This window comes from Heterodontus francisci, chromosome 34 (genome assembly GCF_036365525.1).
Source record: "Heterodontus francisci isolate sHetFra1 chromosome 34, sHetFra1.hap1, whole genome shotgun sequence".
Taxonomy (NCBI): domain Eukaryota; kingdom Metazoa; phylum Chordata; class Chondrichthyes; order Heterodontiformes; family Heterodontidae; genus Heterodontus; species Heterodontus francisci.
The window spans coordinates 13,559,975-13,586,260 of record NC_090404.1 but is presented as its reverse complement, the minus strand read 5'-3'; the positions used below and the strand labels follow the sequence as shown (position 1 = coordinate 13,586,260).

The 26,286-nt window shown below is 47.0% G+C and overlaps 2 protein-coding genes across 12 annotated transcripts in view; one reads left to right on the top strand and one right to left on the bottom strand.

Moving 5' to 3' along the window:
• The window catches only part of LOC137349089 (zinc finger protein 774-like), a 47,777-nt gene that overhangs the window by 18,948 nt on the left and 2,543 nt on the right, over window positions 1-26,286 (top strand). For 2 of the 5 annotated variants that reach the window (XM_068014414.1, XM_068014413.1), the window contains one exon: window positions 25,331-25,413. The gene's annotated coding sequence lies outside the window, so the exon portion shown is untranslated. Of the gene's footprint in view, window positions 1-24,496; window positions 24,806-25,069; window positions 25,167-25,330; window positions 25,414-26,286 lie in introns of those variants that run through there. The other 3 variants (XM_068014412.1, XM_068014415.1, XM_068014411.1) reach the window with 3 other exon arrangements.
• On the bottom strand, window positions 4,773-24,688 carry LOC137349090 (zinc finger protein 239-like). Of its 7 annotated transcripts, none has more exons than XM_068014420.1 (3): window positions 24,588-24,688; window positions 6,439-6,575; window positions 4,773-6,350 (listed from the first exon to the last, which is right to left on the bottom strand). In XM_068014420.1, exon 3 carries the CDS (start codon window positions 5,632-5,634, stop codon window positions 4,894-4,896), a length of 741 nt encoding a protein of 246 aa, XP_067870521.1. In that variant the 5' UTR covers window positions 5,635-6,350; window positions 6,439-6,575; window positions 24,588-24,688; the 3' UTR covers window positions 4,773-4,893. The 7 variants fall into 7 exon arrangements, with proteins under 7 accessions (XP_067870521.1, XP_067870522.1, XP_067870523.1 ...); XM_068014421.1 differs by lacking the exon at window positions 24,588-24,688 and adding an exon at window positions 24,199-24,301; XM_068014422.1 differs by lacking the exon at window positions 24,588-24,688 and adding an exon at window positions 22,974-23,356.

The following is a 26,286-nucleotide window of genomic DNA, read 5'->3' as shown; positions in this document are numbered from 1 at the left end:
AGTTTCTGCAGAAAAACACCTTTGACCACCGATCCATCAGGCAGTGGTCTCCACAGAATGTCCTCAAGGCCCTACGAGAAAAGGAGATGGTGGATCCTGTCGGATGGATCCCTGAGCAGACCGCCAAAGTCATTTGGCAGAATGCCTCATCACCAGAACTTTCAAACAAGCACCAAGATGTAGCTTGGCTGGTGGTGAGAAGAGCCCTCCCCGTCAGATTTTTCCTGCACGCCCGAAGTCTCGACCCTTCTGCACAATGCCCCCGCGGTGGCTGTGGTGGGGAAGAGATGGTTGTCCACCTCCTTCTGGAATGTGTCTTTGCAAAGCAGATGTGGAAAGAGATGCAGTGGTTTTTGTCGAGATTCATCCCAAGCAGCTCTGTAACGCAGGAGTCTGTGCTCTACGGGCTGTTCCCAGGGATGCACACCGAGACAAACATCAACTGCTGCTGGAGGACTATCAATTCGGTGAAAGACGCCCTTTGGTCTGCCCAGAACTTGCTGGTCTTCCAGCGCAAAGGGTTGTCCACGACCAAATGTTGCGGACTGGCACATTCCAAGGTCCAGGACTACGTGCTGAGGGACGCACTGAAGCTTGGGGCGGCCGCAGCAAAGGCTCAATGGGGAAAGACCACTATGTAAGGTTCACCCACCAAGCTGAACTGAGTGGCTGGATCCATGGAAAACCCCTCGAACTGTATCAGGAAAATTTTCGTTTGCTGTAAATGCATATGGCATGAAAAATGAAATGGAAGAGTTGTGAGGCAACTCACTCCTGTATTGAAGGAAACTGACCTCATTTGCACTGTTTGTATTTTTTGACTTGGTGCTGTTTGGAACTGTTTTGTCATGCATCTTTTACAGATTTTTATGACTAAAGTACATTTTGGAAATTAAAAAAAATACTCAGTTTCTGAAGCTGACGTGGAATCCACAATTTACTGATTCTGAAATCAGAGTCAAGTTACTTTAGCCAAGCTGCTACTGAAATTTTAATGTGTCCAGGTGACATTTTATATCTACATTGGTTAATACTATTGCTGTTAAGTTTCCATATACTAATATCGCAAATACCAACTTCAGGAGCACAATTACAAAACTTTTGATTAATGCAATTGAAATTCAATGAATCATGGAATATGACAGCACCGGAGGAGGCCATTCGGCCCATCGTGGCACCTCTCTGAAAGAGCTGTCCAATCAGCTCCACTCTCCTGGTCTTTCTCCAAAGTCCTGAAGATCCTTCCTTTTCAAGTAATTATTCAATTCCCTTTTGAAAGTTATTATTGAATGTGTTTACACCGTCCTTTTGGGTAATTCATTCCAGCTCATAACAACTGGCTTCATTAAAAAAAAATCTCCACATCTTCCTCCTTCTTCCCTTGCCAATTATCTCAAATCTGTTTCTTCGGGTTAGCGACATTCTGGCCAGTGAGAACAATATCTCACCAGCAACACTATCAACATCATTCACAGTCCATTAGCTCAGTTAAATCTCCCTTTAGACCCCTCTGCTCTAAGGCAAATGATCCCAGCTTCTGTAATCTCTCTGCAGAACTGAAGTCCCTCATCCCTGTTCCAATTCTATCAAATTCCCTCTGCACCCTCTCCAAGACCTTATAATCCTCTCTGAGTGTGGATTGAAATGGATTTAGTTATTATTTCACCTTCAGATTATTTCTAAAGCTACCTGGTCTATTAACATTGAGCTGTCCAGCAATCTGAGTATTATTAATATTGATACCAATAATCTTCCTTGCTCTGACAGTGCAGACAGTGACTTATATGCTCAGCAACATCAACCTCTGCATTGTCGATAAATCAATATGATCACTGTTGTTACCTGCTGATGGGACATTTCATTGTTTTAGAGACTCTTTATAAATACAGATCATTTTTTTTATTTATTCAGGGGATGTGGCATCGCTGGCTAGGGCAGCATTTATTTCCCATCCCTAATTGCCTTTGAGAAGGTGGTGGCAAGCTGCCTTCTTGGACCACTGCAGTTCTTGGGGTGTAGGTACACCCGCAGTGCTGTTAAGAAGAGAGTTCCAGGATATTGACACAGCGACAGTGAAGGAATGGCGATATAGTTCCAAGTCAGGATGGTGTGTGGTTTGGAGGGGAACTTGCAGATGTTCCAAGCAGCTGCTTCCCTTGTCCTTCGAGATGGTAGAGGTCGTAGGTTTGGAAGGTGCTGTCGAAGGAGCCTTGGTGATTTGCTGCAGTGTATCTTGTAGATGGTACAAACCGCTGCCATTGTGCGTCGGTGGTGGAAGGAGTGAATGTTTGTGGATGGGGTGCCAATCAAGCAGGCTACTTTGCCCTGCATGGTGTCGAGCTTCTTGAGTGTTGTTGGAGCTGCACCCATCCAGGCAAGTGGAGAGTATTCCATCACACTCCTGACTTGTGCCTTGTAGATGGTGGACAGGCTTTGGGGAGACAGGAGGTGAGTTACTCACTGCAGAATTCCTAGCCTCGGACCTGCTCTTGCAACCACAGTATTTATGTGGCTGGTCCAGTTCAGTTTCTGGTCAATGGCAACCCCCAGGATGTTGATAGTGGAGGATTCAGAGATGGTAATGCCAGTGAACTTCAAGTGGAGATGGTTAGATTCTCTCTTGTTTGCTATGGTCATTGCTTGTTCTTATTGTTGTTGACATGTCTCTGTTTATATTACAGTGGGACCTGTGCTTGTTATTCTGAATGTTGAACATCTCTCTGTTTGTATTACACAAGGCTCTGCCTCAGTTATTTCTCCAGACAATGCCTCTATTTATATTGCATTTGTCCTATCTTTATTGTAACTATGCTAGACGATGTCTCTGCTAACATTATTCACCTTCCTCTCGATTACACTGTAATAGACCAGGTCTCTCTTTATATTACACTCAGTCTTGTTTCTGTTTATATTACATGGACCCTTTCTCTGTTTTATTACAATGGACCCTGCCTCAGTTTACATTGCACTAGACGCTGCCTCAGTTTACATTGCACTAGACACTGCCTCAGTTTACATTGCACTAGACACTGCCTGCCTCAGTTTATATTACACTAGACTGCTTGGTATCATATTTTGTTTCGTAATGCTCTTTGAAAGCATCTTGGGACTTTTTATTATGCTGAACGTGCTAACTAAATGCAAATTGTTGCTGTTTCAGTGCTCGGATTCTGCAGTTAATCATGTCCAGGGCTGAACCATGTTCATTCTGAAAGTGGAATTTGTTTCTGCTGATGTTAATAGCCCCTACAACTGGGCTGGAGTTTAATTTTGTTATTTACTAAATAAATAAGATTTGTGTCAAACACACACTTGTTCAGTCCTTGATTTTTCCAGGAGAGGAGGAGACTAATTGATGTCCTGTTACCAACTGTTCGATTTTTTGGGACTTTTCTCCTTTCTAACTCTAGATTATTTCAGTTCTCATATCTTCGGTTACACTCATGGATAAGTCTCTGCTCCCCATACTTTTCAAATTGTCTCGCCTGGCCTTGGGATCCAGGGAAGGTATTGGTAACACACCCAGGGTCACTAAACGCAAAATCCAGTCTGTTAATCACTTTCAGCTACTGGACTTAGTGTCTGTCCCACGGCATCTCTCTCACCTTCAATGTGTGAATAGAGCATCACACCTGAAAACCCGGTTCAAATTTAAACTTAAATCTTCTGAGCAAATGTATTTAACAACTGATGAGCACCTCAAATAATTGGCAAAATACTCAGCGAGTTGCTGTGATCTGGAATGCACTGCCTGAAAGGGCGGTGGAAGCAGATTCAATTATAACTTTCCAAAGGGAATTGGATAAATATTTAAAAAGAGGAGTTTGCAGGGCTCTGGGGAAAGGCCGGGGGAGTGGGACTAATTGGCAGCTCTTCCAAAGATGCTGCAGGCCCTACACTGCAGCTCTATATTGACAGGAGACAGTCTGATGTCCAACTCCCCCAGAATAAAAAAAGATCCAAACTCTCTAATAAATCAGCTTTATTTCAAACCATCTGCAGCAAGTTGGGCTCCAGTTGCCCTGCTCCCCCGTCCCTGGGGTACAAACACTGTGAGCTGCTATGCTCTCTAATTGTGGTCCTGAGGCCACGCTGCCTGTTTAAAGTGCTGCAGCGCCGCCTCCCCGTAGTTCAATCCTCTGCTGTCCTCGCACTCACTTCTATCCTTTCTGGAGATCTAGCTGTTGTATAATTGTACCAGCAGTTAAACAGGTTCCTGTGAAATCCTCCATCCGCTCTTTTCATGCAGACTTCAGAAAATTTATTTGAAGCAAGTTTTGATTAAATGAATTAACGCCTGCTTAAAAATGGTCATCTCAGGACTGTCACACTGACGTGAAAATTTGGTAGAATTATTTTCAGACTGGAAACTTCAACCTGTCATTTCACTTTCAGTCAGGAACAGATCACAGTTTTACACCAATCTCTGATTTGACAGCACGTTTCCAGCATTCACCATTGCTCTTCCTGACTCTAAACACAGTTGTAAAGGAGCCTTCTGTTCTGTGCCCAGGAGCTCCGAATCATGGAAGGGAGTGGCTGGGACACATTTCTTACAGGCCTCAAGATTAACCCACACGGGGAATTTGCTGTCAGTAAAGAGAGACGAGAAAGACCAAAGTGCCATTTGTCTCTCTCAGTGTGATCCTGAAGGACTGTGTCCAGGCTGAAGTTCTGTTCCTGCCGTACGATCCTCCCCCCCAGATTGTCCTTTCTGAGCTCCAGCCTGGTGATGCAAAACAGGCAGCTGGGAAAGACAAAAACCTACAATATATTTAAAACAAAGCTGATTTATTTCACGTTCATTCAGAATATTAAACCTCAGCAACAAATGACGACTGTCAAAATTAATATGGTTCAGTTCTGGATGTGGTTAACAGCAGAATCCAACCCTTACAGGCACTTGTGAACTCGCTGGTGTGTTAGCAGGTGGGATGACTGAGTGAATCCCTTCCCACACACAAAGCAGGTGAACGGCCTCTCCCCAGTGTGAACTCGCTGGTGATTCAGCAGGTTGGATAAATGTGTGAATCCCTTCCCACATGTGGAGCAGGTGAATGGCCTCTCTCCAGTGTGAATGCGCTGGTGTGTCAGCAGGTTGGATAACTGAGTGAATCCCTTCCCACAGACGGAGCAGGTGAACGGCCTCTCACCAGTGTGAACTCGCTGGTGATTCAGCAGGTTGGATGAACGGGTGAATCCCTTCCCACAGACAGAGCAGGTGAACGGCCTCTCCTGAGTGTGAACCTGCTGGTGTGTCAGAAGGTTGGATGAACGGGTGAATCCCTTCCCACACACAGAGCACCTGAATGGTCTATCGCCCGTGTGAAGTTGCTGGTGTATCAGAAGACTGGATGAATTCATGAATCCCTTCCCACAATCAGAGCAGGTGAATGGCCTCTCCCCTGTGTGAACTCGCTGGTGATTGAGTAGGGCGGATGAACGGGTAAATCCCTTCGCACACACAGAGCAGGTGAAAGGTCTCTCCCCAGTGTGCGAATATTGGTGTGTTAGTAGATCCTTTTTGCTTTTAAAGCTCTTCTCACAGTCAGAACAATTAAAAAATTTGGTATTAGAGTGAACAAGTTGATGTGTTAGAAGGTGGGATGATTGAATGAATCCCTTCCCACACATGGAGCAGTTAAACGGCCTCTCCCCAGTGTGAATGCGTTGATGTGTCAGCAGATCCTTTTTGCATTTAAAGCTCTTCTCACAGTCAGAACATGTAAATGGTCTCTTATCAGTGTGAACAAGTTGGTGCGTCACAATGTGGGATGACCGAGTAAATCCCTTCCCACACACCGAGCAGGTGAATGGCCTTTCCCCACTGTGAATCTTCTGGTGTGTCAGAAGGTTATATGAATGGGTGAATCCCTTCCCACATACGGAGCAGATGAACGGCTTCTCCCCCGTGTGACTGCGTCGATGAATTTCCAGCTGGGATGGGTAACTGAATCCCTTCCCACAGTCCCTGCATTTCCATGGTTTTTCCGTGGTGCGGGTGTCCTTGTGCCTCTCCAGCTTGGATGATCAGTTGAACCCTCGCCCAGACACAAGTGTGGAGTTTCTCCCCGCTGTGAATGGTGCAGTGGTTTTTCAGGCTGTATAACTGGTTAAAGCTCTTTCCAGTCAGTGCAGTGGAACATTCTCACTCGGGTGTGTGTGTCTCAGTGCTTTTCCAGTCACACTTCGGTCTGAATGTTTTCCCACAGACAGAACAGACAAACATTTCTCCTTCCACATTCAACGGCCGGTGATATTCAAGTCCTGATGAATTGATTGATCCTGACTGATCTTGATGTGAGGTTTGATTTGAGCTTCCTGTGCATAAATTCTCCCCTTCTAATACTCTGTAAAAGGAGTTTACAAAATTCATCACTGTCAGTACAGAACAAAAATTCAGAACAGACAATTCTAGATTCTATCAAACATTTTTACCTCTCTTGTTCCCCCAAAGCTGTAAATTCCCGTCCCACACACTCTCCCTCCTCCTTGTGCTGAAATCCAAACCCAACTGCACCATTTCTTTAACAAAAACAAGAAATACTGGAATCACTCAGCATGTCTGGCAGCATCTGTGGAAAGAGAAGCAGAGTTAACGTTTCGGGTCAGTGACCCTTCTTCGGAACTGACAAATATTAGAAAAGTCACAGATTATAAACAAGTGAGGTGGGGGTGGGGCAAGAGATAACAAAGGAGAAGGTGCAGATTGGACCGGGCCACATAGCTGACCAAAAGGTCACGGAGAAAAGGCAAACAATATGTTAATGGTGTGTTGAAAGACAAAGCATTAGTACAGATTAGGTGTGAATACACTGAATATTGAACAGCAGCAAGTGCAAACCTGAAGAAAAACAACCTGAAAAAAAACAGTGGGTAAGAAAACTGAACAAACTAAGATGAAATGAAATAAATGCAAAAAAAGATTGTAAAAAGGAATGTAAAAAAAAGGAAGAAAAAAATAACTAAAAATGACTAAAAATGAAAGTAAAATGGGGGGCTGTCATGCTCTGAAATTATTGAACTCAATGTTCAGTCCGGCAGGCTGTAGTGTGCCTAATCGGTAGATGAGATGCTGTTCCTCGAGCTTGCGTTGATGTTCACTGGAACATTGCAGCAATCCCAGGACAGAGATGTGAGCATGAGAGCAGGGGGGAGTGTTGAAATGGCAAGCAACCGGAAGCTCAGGGTCCTGCTTGCAGACTGAGCAGAGATGTTCCGCAAAGCGGTCACCCAGTCTGCGCTTGGTCTCCCCAGTGTAGAGGAGACCACACTGTGAGCAGCGAATACAGTATTCTGCATTGAAAGAAGTACAAGTGAATCGCTGCTTCACCTGAAAGGAGCGTTTGGGGCCTGGGATAGTGAGGAGAGAGGAGGTAAATGGGCAGGTATTACACCTCCTGCGATTGCAGGGGAAGGTGCCCTGGGACGGGGACGCGGTGGTGGGGGTATTGGAGGAGTGGACCAGGGTGTCGCGGAGGGAACGATCCCTTCGGAATGCTGACAGGGGAAGGGAGGGGAAGATGCGACTGGTAGTGGCATCACGCTGGAGGTGGCGAAAATGGCGGAGGATGATCCTTTGGATATGGAGGCTGGTGGGATGAAAAGTGAGGACAAGGGGAACCCTGTCACGGTTCTGGGAGGGAGGGGAAGGGGTGAGGGTAGAGGTGGGGGGAATGGGTCGGACACGGTTGAGGGCCCTGTCAACCACAGTGGGGGGAAATCCTCGGTTGAGGAAAAAGGTCATATCAGAAGCACCGGCATGGAAGGTAGCATCATCAGAGCAGATGCGTCGGAGACGGAGAAACTGGGAGAATGGAATGGAGTCCTTACAGGAGGTAGGGTGTGAAGAAGTGTAGTCGAGGTAGCTGTGGGAGTCAGTGGGCTTATAATGGATATTGGTAGACAACCTATCCCCAGAGATGGAGACAGAGAAGTCGAGGAAGGGAAGGGAATTGTCAGAGATGGACCATGTAAAGGTGAGAGAAGGGTGGAAATTGGAAGCAAAGTTGATAAAGTTTTCTAGTTCGGGGCGGGAGCAGGAAACGGCACCGATACAGTCATCAATGTACTGGAAAAAGAGTTGGGGGAGGGGGCCTGAGTAGGACTGGAACAAAGAATGCTCGACATATCCCACAAAAAGACAGGCATAACTAGGACCCATGCGGGTACCCATAGCGACACCTTTTACTTGAAGGAAGTGTATGGAGTTGAAGGAGAAGTTGTTCAATGTGAGAACAAGTTCAGCCAGGCGGAGGAGGGTGGTGGTGGATGGGGACTGGTTGGGCCTCTGTTCCAGGAAGAAGCGGAGAGCCCTCAAACCATCCTGGTGGGGGATGGAGGTGTAGAGCGATTGGACGTCCATAGTGAAGAGGAGGCGGTTGGGACCAGGAAACTGGAAATTGTCAAAATGACGTAGGGCGTCAGAAGAGTCACGGATGTAGGTGGGAAGAGACTGGACCAGCGGAGAAAAGACAGAGTCTAGATAGGAAGAAATAAGTTCAGTGGGGCAGGAGCAGGCTGACACAATGGGTCTGCCGGGACAGTCCCGTTTGTGGATTTTGGGAAGGAGGTAGAAGCGGGCTGTCCGGGGTTGTGGGACTATGAGGTTGGAAGCCGTAGAGGGAAGATCTCCAGAGGAGATGAGGTCAGTGACAGTCCTTTGGACGGTGGCTTGATGTTCGGTGGTGGGGTCATGCACCATTTCTTTCCTCCACTGCCAGTTTTCTCCCTCCCTCTACTCTGGCTGGGTTCAGTTCTCCAGCCCCTCCCTGTGTGCCGAGTGAGAATCAAATCAATGAGTCAATGATTTTCTCTCCTGGTCACTGGGACCCTGAAGCCCCGCCCATTCTGTGTCGTCACCAAGGTGGTCGCGCATGCCGGGCTGGTCACCGCGGGGTAAACACGGAGCCTGTGGCCTCTGTATCTGGGCCTCAGGCCTACCTCAGCTGCCGTCCGGCAGAACGCAGAGAGGATTCTTCGGTGGAACTTATTCGGACCCTAACGCCCTTCAACAACTTTTTAACCCCAGCGTTGGGCGGTCGGGGCACAGCATCCCCGCAGATTCTCCCGGTTCCGCTTCCACCGACCTGCTCCGGAGCCGCAGCCCCAGGCTTTTGACAAAGCCCACTTCTTCCGCGCCTGCGCACCGGCCTCCTGGAACAAGGATAGGGCGGATTCCACCCCGCTGCGCATTCTGGGAAACCACATGCTCCATTGAATGTCAGTAATTGGAGAATTTACTGATTTGACTGAGATGGAGCTGAAGCGAAATGAAATCAACTGAATGAAAATACGAGAGCCCACGACCATTAATGTTTTGAATAAGGAAATCAACTGCCGCCCTCCCAGACAACTTTAAATACAAATGTTAATTTGAACACGTACTCCCTCTCTCTGTAGCTGGCAGTTAAAGGGACAGACAGAATTAAAGGCGGAGTGACTCTGTGAGGCAGTTTGTTAAAAGCAAAGTGCGCAGGAAGCAATTCACCTAGTCAAGCACCAACATTTACACATTGAATTGACCAGCTGGTTCACACTGGCGAAATATCTTTTCACTGTTCGAAAAATGCGAACAGCTTAAAAAGGAACAAAAAATCTGTAGACAAATTAAACCACTCACTCAAGGGACAGATTGGTCACCTGCTCTGCGTGTGGGAAATAAATTACTTATTTATCCAACCCGTGGAGACACCAGCGAGTTCACATGTGACTCCGAGGGTCAGAATCTGCTATTATTGCTTGTGTTAATCTCATCTAAGTTTGAATCTTCTTAATTCTGACAGTTAAGATGTGTTTCTGCTGATATTAATAACCCTCAACTCGGCTGTAGTTCAATATTCTGCATAGTTAATCAAAGGCTGAAGGGTCAGGTAAAAATTCTGTGTTTGCCTCCAATTAGTTTATGTTTACTTTTATGAAATACTTCATTCTTCAAAGGACTTTCTTCGAATACTGAAAGTTACCACAAATGGAGTAAAGCTCCGTTAAACAACTGATCATAACTTAACTGAAGCTCCTTCCAAGTGAATCAGTGATTTACTTGTCCTTTCAATTCAGTATTGTGTATTCACTGCTCACAATATGGTCCCCTCTACATTTGGGGAGGCCAAACGCTGACTGGCTGACTGCTTTGTGGAAAACTTCCGTTCAGTCTGCAAGTATAACTCTGAGCTGCCAGCCTCCTTCTCCCTTTCACTGGCTCAAAACCTATTACATTTCTACCTTTTCCTAGTTCTGATAAAAGCTCACAGACGTGAAATGTTAACTGTTTCTTTCTACATAGTTGCTGACAGACCTGCTGAGTGTTTCCAGAATTTTCTTTTTATTTCAGATTTCTAGCATCGGCAGTATTTTGCTTTTGTGTCGACGGTACAGATTCGGTTTGGTTTACTCTAGGAAAGAGCCAATACAGCCTAGATGTGGCTGAGTGCAGGAGATGGAGGCTTCCCTCCTTTAAACTCCTTCTGAGAGCGCTCAGGATCAGACACTGAACATATTGCACACCACACAAATATCACATATTGTCCCCTCCTAGGACAGCTCAGGGTCAGAGCCTGAACATACTGAACCCAACAGGAACATCACAAGCTGCCCCCTCCCTGGAGCAGATCAGGGTCATACACTGAACATACTGCACTCCACAGGGACTTCAGAAACGTCCGCCTCTCTGCGCAACTCAGGGTCAGACACTGAACACACTGCATGCCACAGGGACATCACAAACTGCCCCCTCCCTGAAGCAGATCAGGTTCAGACACTGAACATACTGCACCCCACAGGGACATCACAAACTGCCCCATCTCTGCGACAACTCAGGATCAGCCATTGAACATACTGCACTTCACAGGGACACCACAAACTGCCCCCTCCCTGGGACAGCTCAGGGTCAGAACCTGAACACACTGCCCCCACAGGGATATCATAAACTGACCCTTCCCTGGGGCAGCTCAGAGTCAGATATTGAATACAGTGCTCCCCAACAGGGCCATCTAAAACTGCCCCCTCCCTTGGTTAGTCATTGCTGGAGAGATGGCAGCCAGAATATAGGAACAGGAATAGCCATTCAGCCCCCTCGAGCCCGCTGCACCATTCCATTAGAGCATGACTGAACTGCAGCTAAACTCTATTTTCCTGCCTTTGATCCATTTCCTTCGCTATCGTTACCTACAAGAATCTATTGATTCTTGTCTTGAGAATTTCAACGACCCCCAGAATCCACAATCTTTTGGGAAGACTGGTCCAGATTTCCACCACCTTTTGTTTGAACAATTTATTCCTGATTTCACTCCAAGCTCTATTATCTAGATTGTGCCTCCTTGTTCTGGATTCCCAGCAGAGGAAACAGTTTCTCTGTACCTCCCCTCACAAGCACCTTTATCATTCTAAAGACCTCCATTAGATCACCACTGAAACTTCTATACTCAATGAAATGCAAACCAGGTTTCTGCAGCCTGTTTTCATAAATAAGCACCTTCCGTCCTGGTGAATCTGTTCTGGACCATCTCCAAGGCCGTTATATCTTTTCTGTGGTTGGTGCCCAAAACTGCACACCATTCCCGCTGGAAAATAAATGTTCTTCAATACAGATTGAGTATTAAACGATGACTGAATGACTAATGCAAGCACCAGAGGCACAATCAAGTTCCCTTTAGGGAATACATGCAGCTGGTCAGATTGCTTAACTGAATTCTGACCACAGAAAGTTCATGTGAACAAAACCAGACTGAACAGGAAGATAAGGTGGAAACAGAAGCAGATGTGATGGTCCACGATTAACCACAATGCAAACTGAATTCGAGTGAACATTGGAGCAGCTTAATTAGATTCAGAATGTATAAATAATAAACTGACCTCATTCATTTCCAGGGTAATGATTATACTGGGCATGGTGAGGAATGATTTGATTCTGAGAGGATAAGGATGGCTTTAAGAAAATAAGAAATAGGAGAAGTAGGCCGCCATCATCATAGCTGATCTGATTGTGGCCTTAACTCCATTTTCCTGCCCCCACCCAGCACACACCCCCTACCCCCCCTCCCCCACCCCCCACAGCACGCCCCCTCTCCGCCCCATAACCCTTGACTCCTTTGTAGATCAAAAATCTGTCTATCTCAGCCTTGAATATATTCAGTGACCCAGCCTCCACTGCTCTCTGGGGAAGAGAATTCCAATGATTAACAGGAGTTTGGGAGAGGATAGAGGTGGTGGCTAGATGACGTTAAGTGCCAACATCAAGCTGTGAAGGATAAGATCAAGACTTATTGAGACAATGAGGTGGATATACAAAGGAAGAGAGTCAGTCAGTCGTGTGATATGTGTAGGTTTGAGAGTTATTAATAAATAATTAATTCCTGTTAGCTTTCTCGCCTCTGAGGTGGAAACCCAACTCCAGACAGTCTTGGTGAGAGGAGACGGCTCTCCAGCTCGTTATGCGTTGATCTCAGGCAGGATCAGTCTGTCCAGAGGGTGGTGGGGGTCATGAACTCACTGCGTGAAAGGGTGGTAGAGGCAGAAACCTTCAACTCATTTAAAAGGTGTCTGGAAGTGTCTGTAAATAGAGGGGAAATTCAAAAACTTAGCACTTCTATAGCACTTTTCACGACCATAGGACATCCAAAAGCACTTTACAGTCAATGAAGTCGTTTTCAAGTGTAGTTAGTGTTGAAATGTCAGAAACACGGCAGAACTCATGCACAGCAAGCTCCCACAAACGGAAATGTGATAATGACTAGATAATCTGCTTTCGTGATGTTTATTAGGGGCTAAATATTGCCGTGGGCATAGGGAAAAACCCCCTCCCCACACACACTCTTTTGAAATAGTGTTATTAGATCTTTGACATCCACCTGAGAGCTTGGTTTAACATTTCATCTGAAAGATGGCACCTCCAACAGTGCTGCACTCTCTCAGTACTGAACTGAAGTATCAGCCTTGATTTTTGTGCTCAAATTTTGGAGTGAGACATGAATCCACATACTTATGAGTCAGAGGCAGGACTGCTACCAACTGAGCCACAACTGACGACTTGACAAATGAAAGAGGAATGGCAACTTGTTAGAAAACATCTGTAAATGGAGGATAAATGGCATCAGGTCGAGAAACATTTGTAAATAGGGAGAAATGGAGATCAGTCAGGGAGTGTCTCCAAATCGGGAGAAACTGAGACTGGTTGGGAAGTGTCTGAAAATGAGAAGCAATGGCGATGATTTAGAGAATGTTTGTCAATGAAACACCTCTGCAGTCAGGTCATGGATTAAAGGAAGGAGAATTGGTAACAGGCCAGGGATGCTCCATAATGAAAGTGTTTGTAAAGCATCAGAATTACTTATGTAACACACAGACTAAAAGTGAACACAGCGACTATATAGAGACACAGCAGTGTTATATTAGTATCTTCAGTAGTTCACCTCAAGTCAGGTTGGAAAAATCTGTTGCTAGTCTGATTAATCCTTTCCTTAAAACATTGTGTAGACTTGGATGGAAGTGAGATTGTGCTGGTGAGAGGAAACTCCAGGCCTGAGTCTCAGACTGCATTCTTAAAATAAACTGGGTATTTTTGTAACTGCATCACTGATGCCACTTCCTGCTTGCAATGTGAGAATCAGAGCCCACTGAACTGAAATCAAAAGTTTTTAAAGTAAGATTTGCTTTTTCTGATAATTACTGCAGTCACGAATGGTTGTGACTTAGTTACAATCGAATATTAAATTGAACTGGTTTTCCTTCAACGCCAAAGTGACCAACTGGAAATTAAAAGTGGTTTGTTAATAGAAAAGAGTTCTGCAGGGTTCTCGTCTGAGACCCTGGTGTTTGTACAATTCATTTGAAAAAGAGAAATACAGAACGGGGACTTCTAGTTATCGGAAATTTACTGATTGGAGCAAACTGGAATTAGGGGACTTGTATAAGGAGGATTAGAGTGACTTAACCAGATGGATAAATTCATCTATGAACACACATTGAACAGTCAATGTGAAATAAATATACTAGAAAGAACTGAATTGAAGAAAAGATGGTTTAGGATAGGCCTGATCCCATTCTTTCACAGTACACAGTGAGAGATTTTCGAGAGTCCATTCAGCCCTCAGGTAATTTAACTGTCAGCTGTGCCTTGGAGTTGACGAAGTGTCTGTAAGGCTGTGGAAAACTGTGATATACCCTGAGATTTCCAGAAGAATAAAGGCAAGAATATTAATCCAAGTCAACTTCAGGAGACATCTGTTCAGATCACAGTTCCAACTCACAAGTACAGTTAACACAGCAGTCTTGTGACCAACGTTGCCTTTTCTTCATCCTCTGTCTCCAGTTCAAGGTGGATCCTTCCACCTCCAATCAATCTCATACTGACACTCCTTCCCCCTCCCTCCAATTTCACACTGACACTCCATCCCCATCCCTCCAATTTCACACTGACTCCTTCCCCCTTCCTCCAATTTCACACTGACACTCCTTCTCCCTCGCTCCAATGTCACACTGTCACTCCTTCCCCACCCCCCTCCAATGTCATACTGACACTCCTTCCCACTCCCTCCAATTTCACACTGACACTCCATCCCCCTCCTTCCAATTTCACACTGACACTACTTCCACTCCCTCCAATTTCATACGGACACTCCGTCCCCCTCCCTCCAATTTCATACTGACACTCCTTACCCCTCCCTCCAATTTCATACTGACACTCCATCCCCTTCCCTCCAATTTCATACTGACACTCCATCCCCCTCCCTCCAATTTCACACTGACACTCCTTCCCCCTCCCTCCAATTTCATACTGACACTCCATCCCCCTCCCTCCAATTTCACACTGACCCTCGATCCCCCTCCCTCCAATTTCACACTGACACTCCTTCACCCTCGCTCCAATTTCACACTGACACTCCTTCCCCCTCACTCCAATTTCACGCTGACACTCCTTCCCCCTCCCTCCAATTTCACGCTGACTCTCTATCACCCTCCCTCCAATTTCACACTGACACTCCATCCCCCTCCTTCCAATTTCACACTGACACTACTTCCACTCCCTCCAATTTCATACGGACACTCCTTCCCCCTCCCTCCAATTTCATACTGACACTCGATTCCCCTCCCTCCAATTTCACACTGACACTCGATCCCCCTCCCTCCAATTTCACACTGACACTCCGTCCCCCTCCCTCCAATTTCATACTGACACTCCTTACCCCTCCCTCCAATTTCATACTGACACTCCATCCCCCTCCCTCCAATTTCATGCTGACACTCCATCCCCCTCCCTCCAATTTCACACTGACACTCCTTCCCCCTCCCTCCAATTTCACACTGACCCTCGATCCCCCTCCCTCCAATTTCACACTGACACTCCTTCACCCTCGCTCCAATTTCACACTGACACTCCTTCCCCCTCACTCCAATTTCACGCTGACACTCCTTCCCCCTCCCTCCAATTTCACGCTGACTCTCTTTCCCCCTCCCTCCAATTTCATACTGACACTCCATCCCCCTCCCTCCAATTTCACACTGACACTCCATCCCCCTCCTTCCAATTTCACACTGACACTACTTCCACTCCCTCCAATTTCATACGGACACTCCTTCCCCCTCCCTCCAATTTCATACTGACACTCGATTCCCCTCCCTCCAATTTCACACTGACACTCGATCCCCCTCCCTCCAATTTCACACTGACACTCCTTCCCCCTCCCTCCAATTTCACACTGACACTCGATCCCCCTCCCTCCAATTTCACGCTGACACTCGATCCCCCTCCCTCCAATTTCACGCTGACACTCCTTCCCCCTCCCTCCAATTTCACGCTGACACTCCTTCCCCCTCCCTCCAATTTCACACTGTCACTCCTTCCCCCTCCCTTCAATTTCACACTGACACTCCTTCCCCCTCCTTCCAATTTCAGACACTCCTTCCCCCTCCCTCCAATTTCACACTGACACTCCTTCCCCCTCCCTCCAATTTCACACTGACACTCCTTCCCCCTCCCTCTAATTTCAATCTGAAACTCCTTCCGCCTCGCTCCAATTTCACACCGACACTCCTTCCTCCTCCCTCCAAGGTCACACTGACACTCCATCCCCCTCCCTCCAATTTCACAGACACTCCTTCCCCCTCCCTCCAATTTCACACTGACTTTTTTTTATTTCCAAATATACTTTATTCATAAAAATCTGTAAAAATTACATTACCAGTTTCAATCAGCACCAAGTCAAAAAATACAAACAGTGCAAAGGAGACTCGTTTGCTTCATTACAGTCATGAGTTGCCTCACCACCCTTCCATTTCACATTTGTCATGCCAATTACATTTTTACATTTTACAGCAAATGAAAAATTTCCCAATACAGTTCGAGGGGTTTCCCATGGATCCAGCTCCTCAGTTCAGCTTGGTGGGGGGACCTTACACAGTGTTCTTTCCCCATTGAGCCTTTGCTGCGGCTGCCCCAAGCTTTAGTGCGTCCCTCAGCACGAAGTCCCGGACATTGGAATGTGCCAGTCTGCAACATTCGGTCGTGGACAACTATTTGCGCTGGAAGACCAGCAGGTTTCGGGCAGACCAAAGAGCATCTTTCACCGAATTGATAGTCCTCCAGCAGCAGTTGATGTTTGTCTCGATGCGTGTCCCTGGGGTACAGCCCGTAGAGCACAGACTCGTGTTACAGAGCTGCTTGGGATGAACCTCGACATAAACCACTGCATCTCTATCCACACCTGCTTTGCAAAGACACATTCCAGGAGGAGGTGGGCAACCGTTTCTTCCCCACCACATCCACCGCGGGGGCATTGTGCGGAGGGGGCGAGTCTTCGGGCGTGCAGGAAGGATCTGACGGGGAGGGCTCTTCTCACCACCAGCCAAGCTACATCTTGGTGCTTGTTTGAAAGTTCTGGTGATGAGGCATTCCGCCAAATGACTTTCACGGTCTGCTCGGGGAACCATCCGACAGGATCCACCGTCTCCTTTTCCCGTACGGCCTTGAGGAGATTCCGTGCAGACCACTGCCTGATGGATCGGTGGTCAAAGGTGTTTTCCCGCAGCAACTGCTCCACGAAAGATAGGTGGTACAGCACAATCCAACTGGATGGAGCGTTCCGCGGCAATGTGACCAGGCCCATCCTTCGCAACACTGGGGACAGATAGAACCTCAGCACGTAGTGACACTTGGAATTTGCGTACTGGAGGTCGACACACAGCTTGATGCAGCCGCACACGAAGGTGGTCATCAGGATGAGGGCCACATTGGGTACATTTTTCCCGCCCTTATCCAGAGGTTTGAACATCGTGTCCCTCCGGACCCGGTCCATTTTGGATCCCCAGATGAAGCGGAAAATGGGTCGGGTGACCGCCACAGCACAGGAGTGGGGTATGGGCCAGACCTGCGCCACGTACAGCAACAACGTGAAGCCCTCGCACCTGATGACCAGGTTCTTACCTACAATGGAGAGAGATCGCTGCCCCCACATGCTCAACTTGTGTTTTACCTTGGCTACTCGCCCCTCCCAGGTTTTGGTGCACGCCCCGGTCCTTCTGAACCATATCCCCAACACCTTCAGGTAGTCTGAACTGACAGTAAAGGGGACAAAGGATTGGTCAGCCCAGTTCCCAAAGAACATGGCCTCACTCTTGCCGTGGTTAACTTTGTCTCCCGAGGCCAGTTCGAACTGGTCACAGATGCTCATCACTCTGTGCACAGACAGCAGGTCTGAGCAGAAGACAGCGACGTCATCCATGTACAGGGAGGTTTTAACCTGAGCGCCTCCGCTGCCTGGGATTGTCACCCCTCTTATGCTCGCATCCTTCCTAATAGACTCAGCAAAGAGTTCAATACAGCAAACAAACAAGACCGGGGAGAGAGGACGGCCCTGTCTGACTCCAGATTGGATCGGGAAACTTTCCAATTCCCACCCATTGATTGAGACTGCGCTACTGATGTTTGTGTAGAGCAGTTTGATCCAATTGCAGATTCCCTCCCCAAACCCCATTTTGGAGAGCACGTCCATCATGTAGGTGTGCGATATCCTGTCAAAAGCCTTCTCCTGGTCCAGGCTGATGAGGCAGGTGTCCACCCTCCTGCCCTGTACATAGGTGATCGCATCCCTGAGTAGCGCGAGGCTATCAGAGATCTTCCTGCCGGGTACAGTACAGGTCTGATCAGGGTGGATCACCAACTCCAGAGCAGACTTGACTCGACTGCCTATGACTTTGGACAGAATCTTGTAGTCAACAATAAGCAGTGAGATGGACCGCCAATTTCTGATTTCTGTCCTCTCCCCCTTCCGGGGGGGGGGGTGGGGGGGGGATGAGCTTACCCCACCCCCGCTTTACTTGCTTATAACCTTTGACATTTCTAATATTTGCCAGTTCCGAAGCAGGGTCACTGACCCGAAACATTAACTCTGCTTCTTTCTCCACAGATGCTGCCAGACCTGCCGAGTATTTCCAGCATTTCTTATTTTTATTTCTTAATTTCTCCGAGATGTCCGGTTCCCTACTCTTCCATTTTTGGGCCTTTTCGCCTTTCTAACTTTATACTGTTTCAGTTCAATTACTCAAGGACAAGTCCCAGCTCCCCATACCTTCCAGAGTGTCTCTCCTAGCCTTGGGATCCAGGGAAGGTATCGGTAACACGCCCCGGGATCACTAAACACAAAACCCAGTTTGTAAATCACATTCAGCTACTGGACTGAGTCTATGTCCTACAGCATCTCTCTCACCTTCAATGTGTGAATCGATCATCACATCTGCAAACCCGGTTTGAAATTCAAATCCACTCAGGAAGTGTGTTTAACAGAAGCCTTTAGGTTGATGAGACTCTCTGAAGGTACAAACATTATAAACCCACAGCTAAATCTGCAGGCAATGAGTTCAAATCCTTTAATTCACATGTTTAAAATTAAAGTGGGATTTATATCGTGGCAATTTTACACGTCTGGGTAAATCAGCATTTTTGCTGCATAGAAATCAGCCTTTTCCTAACACTCGTAGTAAGACAATGGTGATCTCACAAAAAGGGACGATCAGTGGGGCTTTAAGTCAGCACCTGACTCACACCAGGATGAGTCCAATTTCCTTCCACTCTGATTAACATTGTTCTTATCCACCATCAGCTTCACGGACCCTGATTAGAAACGACTGGGAACATTAGACCAGTTGTGTCTGTACGAGGTCACCGCACTGGACTCACCTTGGGTGTTGTGTTAGAGTTATTAGGAGGCCATTAAACCCGTCACGTCCATGCTAGCTCTCCACAGAGAAATCCAGTCATCCCAATCCCCTGCTTAATCCATGTAGCCCTCAAGTTTATTTCCTTCAAGTGTCCATCCAATTTCCTTTTCAAATCAGAGTGTTTCCACTTCCACCACCCTCGTGAGCAGCAAGTTCCAGGTTACCACCGACTGCATATAGAAGTTCTTCCTCACATTCCCTCTGCATATCTTGCCCAACACCTGAAATCTGTATCCCCTAGTCTTTGTACCATCAGTTAATGGGAACAGCTTTTCCTCGCCTAACTTATAAGCCTGTCATAATCTTGTACACCTCTATCAGATCTCCCCTCAATATCCTTTGCTCCAGGGAAAACAACCCCAGCTTTTCCAACCAAATGGCGTAACTAAATTCCCCCATCACTGGAACCATTTTTGTAAATCTTCACTGCACCCTCTCAAAGGCGCTCACATCTTTCCAAAAGTGTGGTGACCAGAACAGAATGCAATACTCTAGTTAGCGCCTAACTCTACTGAAGGTTGTCGGCTCAGGAAGTGAGACCTCCAGGAGTAGACTGTAAGAAAGCAGGGTTTGAGCATCCTGACAAATATATGGTGAGCAACCAGAGGAATCCTTACAAAGGAACTGTCTGGGCTTTTACCTGACACTGAACATACAGAGAGATATCACAAACTGTCCCCTCCCTGGGGAAGTTCAGGGTCAGACACTGAACAAATTACACCCCACAGAGTTACTCGCTGCAGGATAAGTGACAAGTAACATCTGTGCCACACAAGTGCTAGGCAAAGACTACCTCAAACAAGAGAGAATCTAACCATCTCCTCTTGCCATTCAGTGGTATTACCATCACTGAATCCCCCACGATGATGAACAGCCTGAGGGTTACCGTTGACCAGAAACTGAACTGGAGTAACCATATAAATACAAGAGCATGTCAGAGGCTAGGAATCCTGCAGTGAGTAACTCACCTCCTGACTCCCCAAATCCTGTCCACCATCTACAAAGCACAAGTCAGGAGTGTGACAGAATACTTCCAACACTCAAGAAGCTTGACACCATCCAGGACAAAGCAGCCCACTTGATTGGCACCCCATCCACCACCTTCAACATTCACTCCATTCACCACCACAGCAGTGTGTATCATCTACAAGCTGCACTGCAGCAATGGACCAAGGCTCCTTAGACAGCACCTTCCAAACCTGCAACCTCTACCACTAGAAGGACAAGGGCATCAGATGCATAGGAACACCACCATTTACAAATTTCCCTCCAAGCCACAAACCATCCTGACTTGGAACTATATCGCTGTACCTTCAAAATCGTGGGACTCCCTTTCTAACAGCACTGTGAGTGTAACTACCCCACATGGACAGTGGCAATTCAAGAAGGCAGCTCACCACTACCTTCCCAAGGGCAATTAGGGTTGGGCAATAAATGCTGCCCGAGCCAGCGATGCCCACATCCCATGGATGAATAAAAAATAAAAACTGATTCGACATCTTGATCTTCCGAGCCAAGACCATTTCTCACTACTGTACTGATCTCATCCTTTATTAACAGAGCTATTCCACCTCCTTTTCCTTTCTCCCTATCCATTCGAAATGTCAAATATTTTTGAATATTTAGCTCACACCTTGTAACCATGTCTCTGAAATGGCTATCATAGGACAAATAGAAATAAATGGGTATGATCTCAATTCATCCATCTTGTTACGAATGCTGCATGTGTTCAGATAAAGTGCCTTTAATTTTGTCTTTTTATTATTTTTCCCTACTCTGACCTTATCTCCTGGTGCACTATTACTCTCTATCCCTTCCTGTCACACTCTGGCTATCATTGCCTGTATTGCTACCTTGCAATATTGCCTTGTCCTTTTTCATTAACATTCACCTGAACCCTCCCCACCCTCTCCCACTGTTCTCCGCCAACCGCACCCCCTCACATCATTTAGCTTAAAGCCCTCTCCACAGGCCTTGTATTACGACTCGCCAGGACTCTGGTCCTAGCGCAGTTCAAGTGAAGGCCGTCCCAGTGGTACAGATCCCTCTTTCCTCAGTACTGGTGCCAGTGACCCATGAATCGAATCCCATTTCTCCCACATCAATCTTGGAGCCACACATTCAACTCTCTGATCTTATTTACCCTAAGGCAATTTTCTCATGGCTGAGGTAGTAATCCAGAGATCATTACCTTTGTGGTTCTGCTTTTAATTTAGGCCCTAGCTACTCATATTCCCTCAGCAGAAACTTTTCATTAGTCCTACCTATGTCATTGGTACCTCCCTGCACCATGACAACTGGATCCTTCCCCTCCCACTCCAAGTTCCTCTCCAGCCTCAAGGAGCTGTCCTTAACCCTGGCACAGGACAGGCAACACAGGCTTTGGACTCACACTCTCAGCTGCAAAGAACAGTATCTATCCCCCTAACTATACTGTCCCCTACAACCACATTTCTTTTTACTTCCCCCACTCGAATGGTCCCCTGCAGCACGATGCTGTGGTCAGTTTGCTCATCCTCCCTGCAGTTCCTGCTCTCATCTATACAAGCTGCAAGAACCTCAAACATTTTGGACAATTACAACGGCTGAGGCTCCTCCATTGCTACCTTCTGGATTCCCATACCTGCCTTACTCACGGTCACACCCTGCTGTCCTTGACTATGGACCCAACCTGAAGTACCTAGCCTAAGGGGGTGTGACTGCCTCCTGGAACAAAGTGTTCAGGTGACTTTCCCCCTCTCTGATGCATTGCAGTGTCTGAAGCACGGACTCCAGCTCATCAATTCTGAACCTAAGTTCCGCAAGTTGCAGACGCTTACTGCAGATGTGCTTGCTATGGATCACACTGATATCCACCAGCTCCCACATGCTACGGCTGCAAAAACATCACCTCCCCTGCCATCTCTATTGTGTTATATTTAACTAATTAGGTTTTAGGTTTAGAAATATCACTGATAATTTGCAGTTATATTTAGTAATTTACCAATTCACCTACATATTTAATACAATACTTATATCTCGTCAGAACCAGTTTAAACTACTGACCCAGTTTAGAAAGGGAAAAAAATTAATACTCAGCAACCAATCACCTACCTGCTCCCTTACTAATGCCTCTGGGCTTCAGACGTCACTGTCTCCCTCTCTTGGATCACTGTTTGTTCTGTAAAAGACCAGAACAGCACCTCCTCCCTCACTGCATCAAATTCCAAGTTCAGCTCGCAGTCGAGCAGATCTTTTTGCATTAGCAAAACCTCCTGTATTTATATTAACTAGAAATCCAGAGCCCTGAGTCAGGCCCTGCTGACTGGAGAATAAGTTCCAACTAGCTACCTAAGTAACTAACTGTGCAGCTGATACTAGCAGGCAGCTTGTTTACCATTGACAAAGACTGAAAGGAATTACAATTTAATGTTATTGTTAAAGTCAAGCTAAATGCTAAATGGAAACCTGACCAGATTTTAGAAAGAGATCAACCCTTGAAATTCCCACACTTAAAAAAAATTCCCGAATTAAGCACTCTGTCGTGGAGCACCCAGTCGTGGGTCTGTTGCATTAATGCAGAGTTCGTGAGTTCGAGTCCTGCCATGGCAGTTTGAGAATTGAAAGGCACAATCTGGAAATAAAAAAGCTGGTTCTCAGTAGAATTGACCATGAAGCTGCTGGATTGCTCAAGAACGTTCATTTATACAGCACCTTTCCCAACCTCAGGGCGTTCTAAAGTACTTTTCAGCCAATTAAGCATCTTTAAAATGTGTACTCACTCTTGTAATGTAGGATAACGTGGGCAGCCCAAGCTGTGCACAGCAAGATCCCGCAAACAGCAAAAGGATAAAGGATCAGATAGTCTGCTTTTTCGCAATAGGCATAAAATTGGTTCGTTAAAGCCCTCGAGATGGAAACCTGCTAACTTTACCCAGTCTGGGCCTGTATCTGTGACTGAAGTCTTACACTAACATGGGTGACTATTAACTGCCCCCTGAAGTGGCCGAACGAGTCACTCAGTCATATGAAACTGGTTCAAGAAGGCAGCCGCCCACCACCAGCACCTTCTCAAGGGGCGACTAGGGACAGGGTAACGAATACCAGCTTTGTCAGCGATGCCCATTTCCCAAGAATGAATTCGTAAAAACTTGCTAACAGGATGAGCAAACTGACCACAACATCATGCTGCAAGGGACCATTCAAGTGGTGGAATTAAAAAGGAATGTGGTTGCAGGGGACAGTATAGTTATAGTTGCTAAATCCAAGCTCACTAATTATCAACCAGGTTGTCTTGCACCCATTTTAAAAAAAAATTCATTCAAGGGATGTGGGCATCACTGGCCAGGCCAGCATTTATTGCCCATCCCCAATTGCCCTTGAGAAGGTGGCGCAAGCTGCCTTCTTGAACCGGTGCAGTTCATTTGGGGTAGGTATACCCACAGTGCTGTTAGGAAGGGAGTTCCAGGATTTTGACCCAGCGACAGTAAAGGAACGGCGCTATAGTTCCAAGTCAGGATGGTGTGAGACTTGGAGGGGGACTTGCAGGTGGTGGTATTCCCATGTATTTGCTGCCCTTGTCCCTCTAGTTGGCAACGGTCACGGGTTTGGAAGGTGCTGTCTAAGGAGCCTTGGCACTTTGCTGCAGTGCATCTTGTAGATGGTACACACTGCTGCCACTGTGCGTCGGTGGTGGAGGGAGTGAATGTTTGTGGATGGGATGCCAATCAAGCGGACTGCTTTGTCCTGGATGGTATCGAGTTTCTTGAGTGTTGTTGGAGCTGCACCCATCCAGGCAAGTGGATTGCCTCCCCCTCAAAGGCTATGACATTAAAGTCCCCGTGTTTCAGTGTTTTGGGTGACCCCAGTCAGAGTGGTGTCCTCCCCAGGAGAGAGGCCAGGCCGGGGCCTACCGGCTGGCGCCTCCCACTCGAGCCCCGAGCCCTCTCCGCGGCCTTGCTCCTGGCCGCTCACCTGCTGCTACTCAGCTTGAGCTCGATGGCCCACCTGTGCCGGCGCGCGCCGTTACCAAGCCCCTCCCCGCAGCCATGGCAACGCCGGCGATCGTTAACCGTTTCCTGCCCAAACTTCGCCGCGAGGCGGAAACAAATCCTCGGTGCGCCTCCGAAGTTCGCGCGTGCGCAGCTGCTCCGCTCGGGAAGAAACGTCAAACCCCGCCCCCATCTTTGTTCGGGGCAAATCTGCACGAACGTGCGATTGAACCAGGCGAAATGAAGCACCGCAGCCCCAAAGAAAGATGGACGCCACTCCCGAAAAGGACATTTCACAATGTTGCTTGTTTTAAAAATAAATTATCTTTTGTAAGCTGGTGTGGGCCTTATTTGTAGTTCTTATTAGGCGAAACATTTTGCAAGTATATTTCAATGTTGACTTACTGGTATCTATTCGTTTCTCCTTACACAGACGGCCAAAATCTCTGAGTCTGCCTTTGAAGCTTTCAATGGTATTTAATCAGGATTCCCCGCGGAAGTGAATGTGCCCGATTCACACTATCTGAACCCAGTGCGCAGGCGCGGTGCTGGACTGTATTTGGAGCATGCGCAGTGCCACTTTGATCAGAGCTGGGCGACTGCTGAAGATGTTTTTCTAGCGGGTGAGAGTCGGTGGGACACAGGGGAGGAATGGAGGCGGGTGGGCAGGGAGTCTTCAGAAACACCTAGTATAGGCCGCAAGTCCCGAATAATAACCTCCTGGTCCCGCGTTTGCAGCTCCGGGGCTTTTTCCGGAGAACAGTCCCCAACTAAAAAGCCGCCATCTTGGTTGCGTGGGGAGCAGAGCGCATGTGCGGCCATTTGGTGACGACACTGAAGGTGGGCGGGGCTTCAGGGTCCCAGTCACCAGGAGCGAAAATCATTGACTCATTGATTTGATTCTCACTCTGCACACGGGGGCTGGAGAACTGAACCCAGCCAGAGTAGAGGGAGAGAGAAAACTGGCAGTGGAGAAAAGAAATGGTGCGATGGGTTTGCATTTCAGCACAGGGAGAATGTGTGGGACGGGGATTTACAGCTTTGGGGGGGAACAAGAGAGGAAAAAATGTTCCACAGAAACTAGAATTGTCTGTTCTGAATTTCTATCCTGTACTTAACAGTCATAACTTTTGCAAACTCCCTTACAGGGTATTCGAAGGGGAGGATTTGCAGACATTGTATTCCCACTCTGCACACAGGGGTTTTCTCACCATCTCTTCTGAAGGTGCTGGTAAGTTTCAGGGTTACTGTTTACATCCCTCTGAACTGTAACAAATGATCTGAAATTGTTGAACTCAGTGTTGAGTCCGGAACACTGAAGTGCCAAGTTGAAAGATGAACTGCTGTTCCTCGAGCTTCTGTTGAGCTTCATTAGAAAAGTGTCAGAAGCCGAGGGCAGAGAGGAACAGAGAATTAAGGTAACAGGCAACCAAAAGTTCAGGGCTATGTTTGCGAACTAAATGGAGATATTCCACAAAGCGGTCACCTTATCTGCATTTGATCTCCCCAGTCTGGAGGAGACTGCATCATGAGCAGTGAATACAGTCTATTAATTTGAAAGAAATGCAAGTAAATAATTTTTTGACCTTGAGGGGGTGTTTGGGTCCTTGGACAGTGAGAAGGGAGGAGTTAAAAGGGCGGGTGTTACATCTCCTGTGTTTGCATGGGAAAGGAAATGGGTGTTGGATGTGATAGAGGTTTAGACCAGGGTGTCACAGAGGGAACAGTCTGACCAGAATGCTGAAAGGGGAGGGGAAGATGTGTTTGGTGGTATCAGACTGAAGGTGAGGGAAATGATGGAGGATGACGCGTTGAATATGGAGGCTGGTGGGGTGGAAGGTGAGAGCAAGGGGAACCCTGTCGTGCTTCTGGGAGTTGGAGAAGTATGAGAGCAAAAGTGCGGGAAATGAAACATGAAGGAGGAAGCTGGGGAAGTGGATTTATAAACCCTGGGGCAATCAGGGTTTCACACACACTGAGTGCAGTCCCAGGCCCCAATATAAAACAGGGAACATTATCCGATTAACAAACTTCCGATGTAGGTCTCAATTCCTGAATAAAGAACCTTCCAGTTCCCATGTTTCTACCGAGCAAGGTGACCTCT

Excerpts from the sequence above, each read along its gene's own strand:
- LOC137349090 (XM_068014420.1), bottom strand. The coding sequence starts at position 5,634 with ATGTGTGGGAAGGGATTCATTCAATCATCCCACCTTCTAACACATCAA.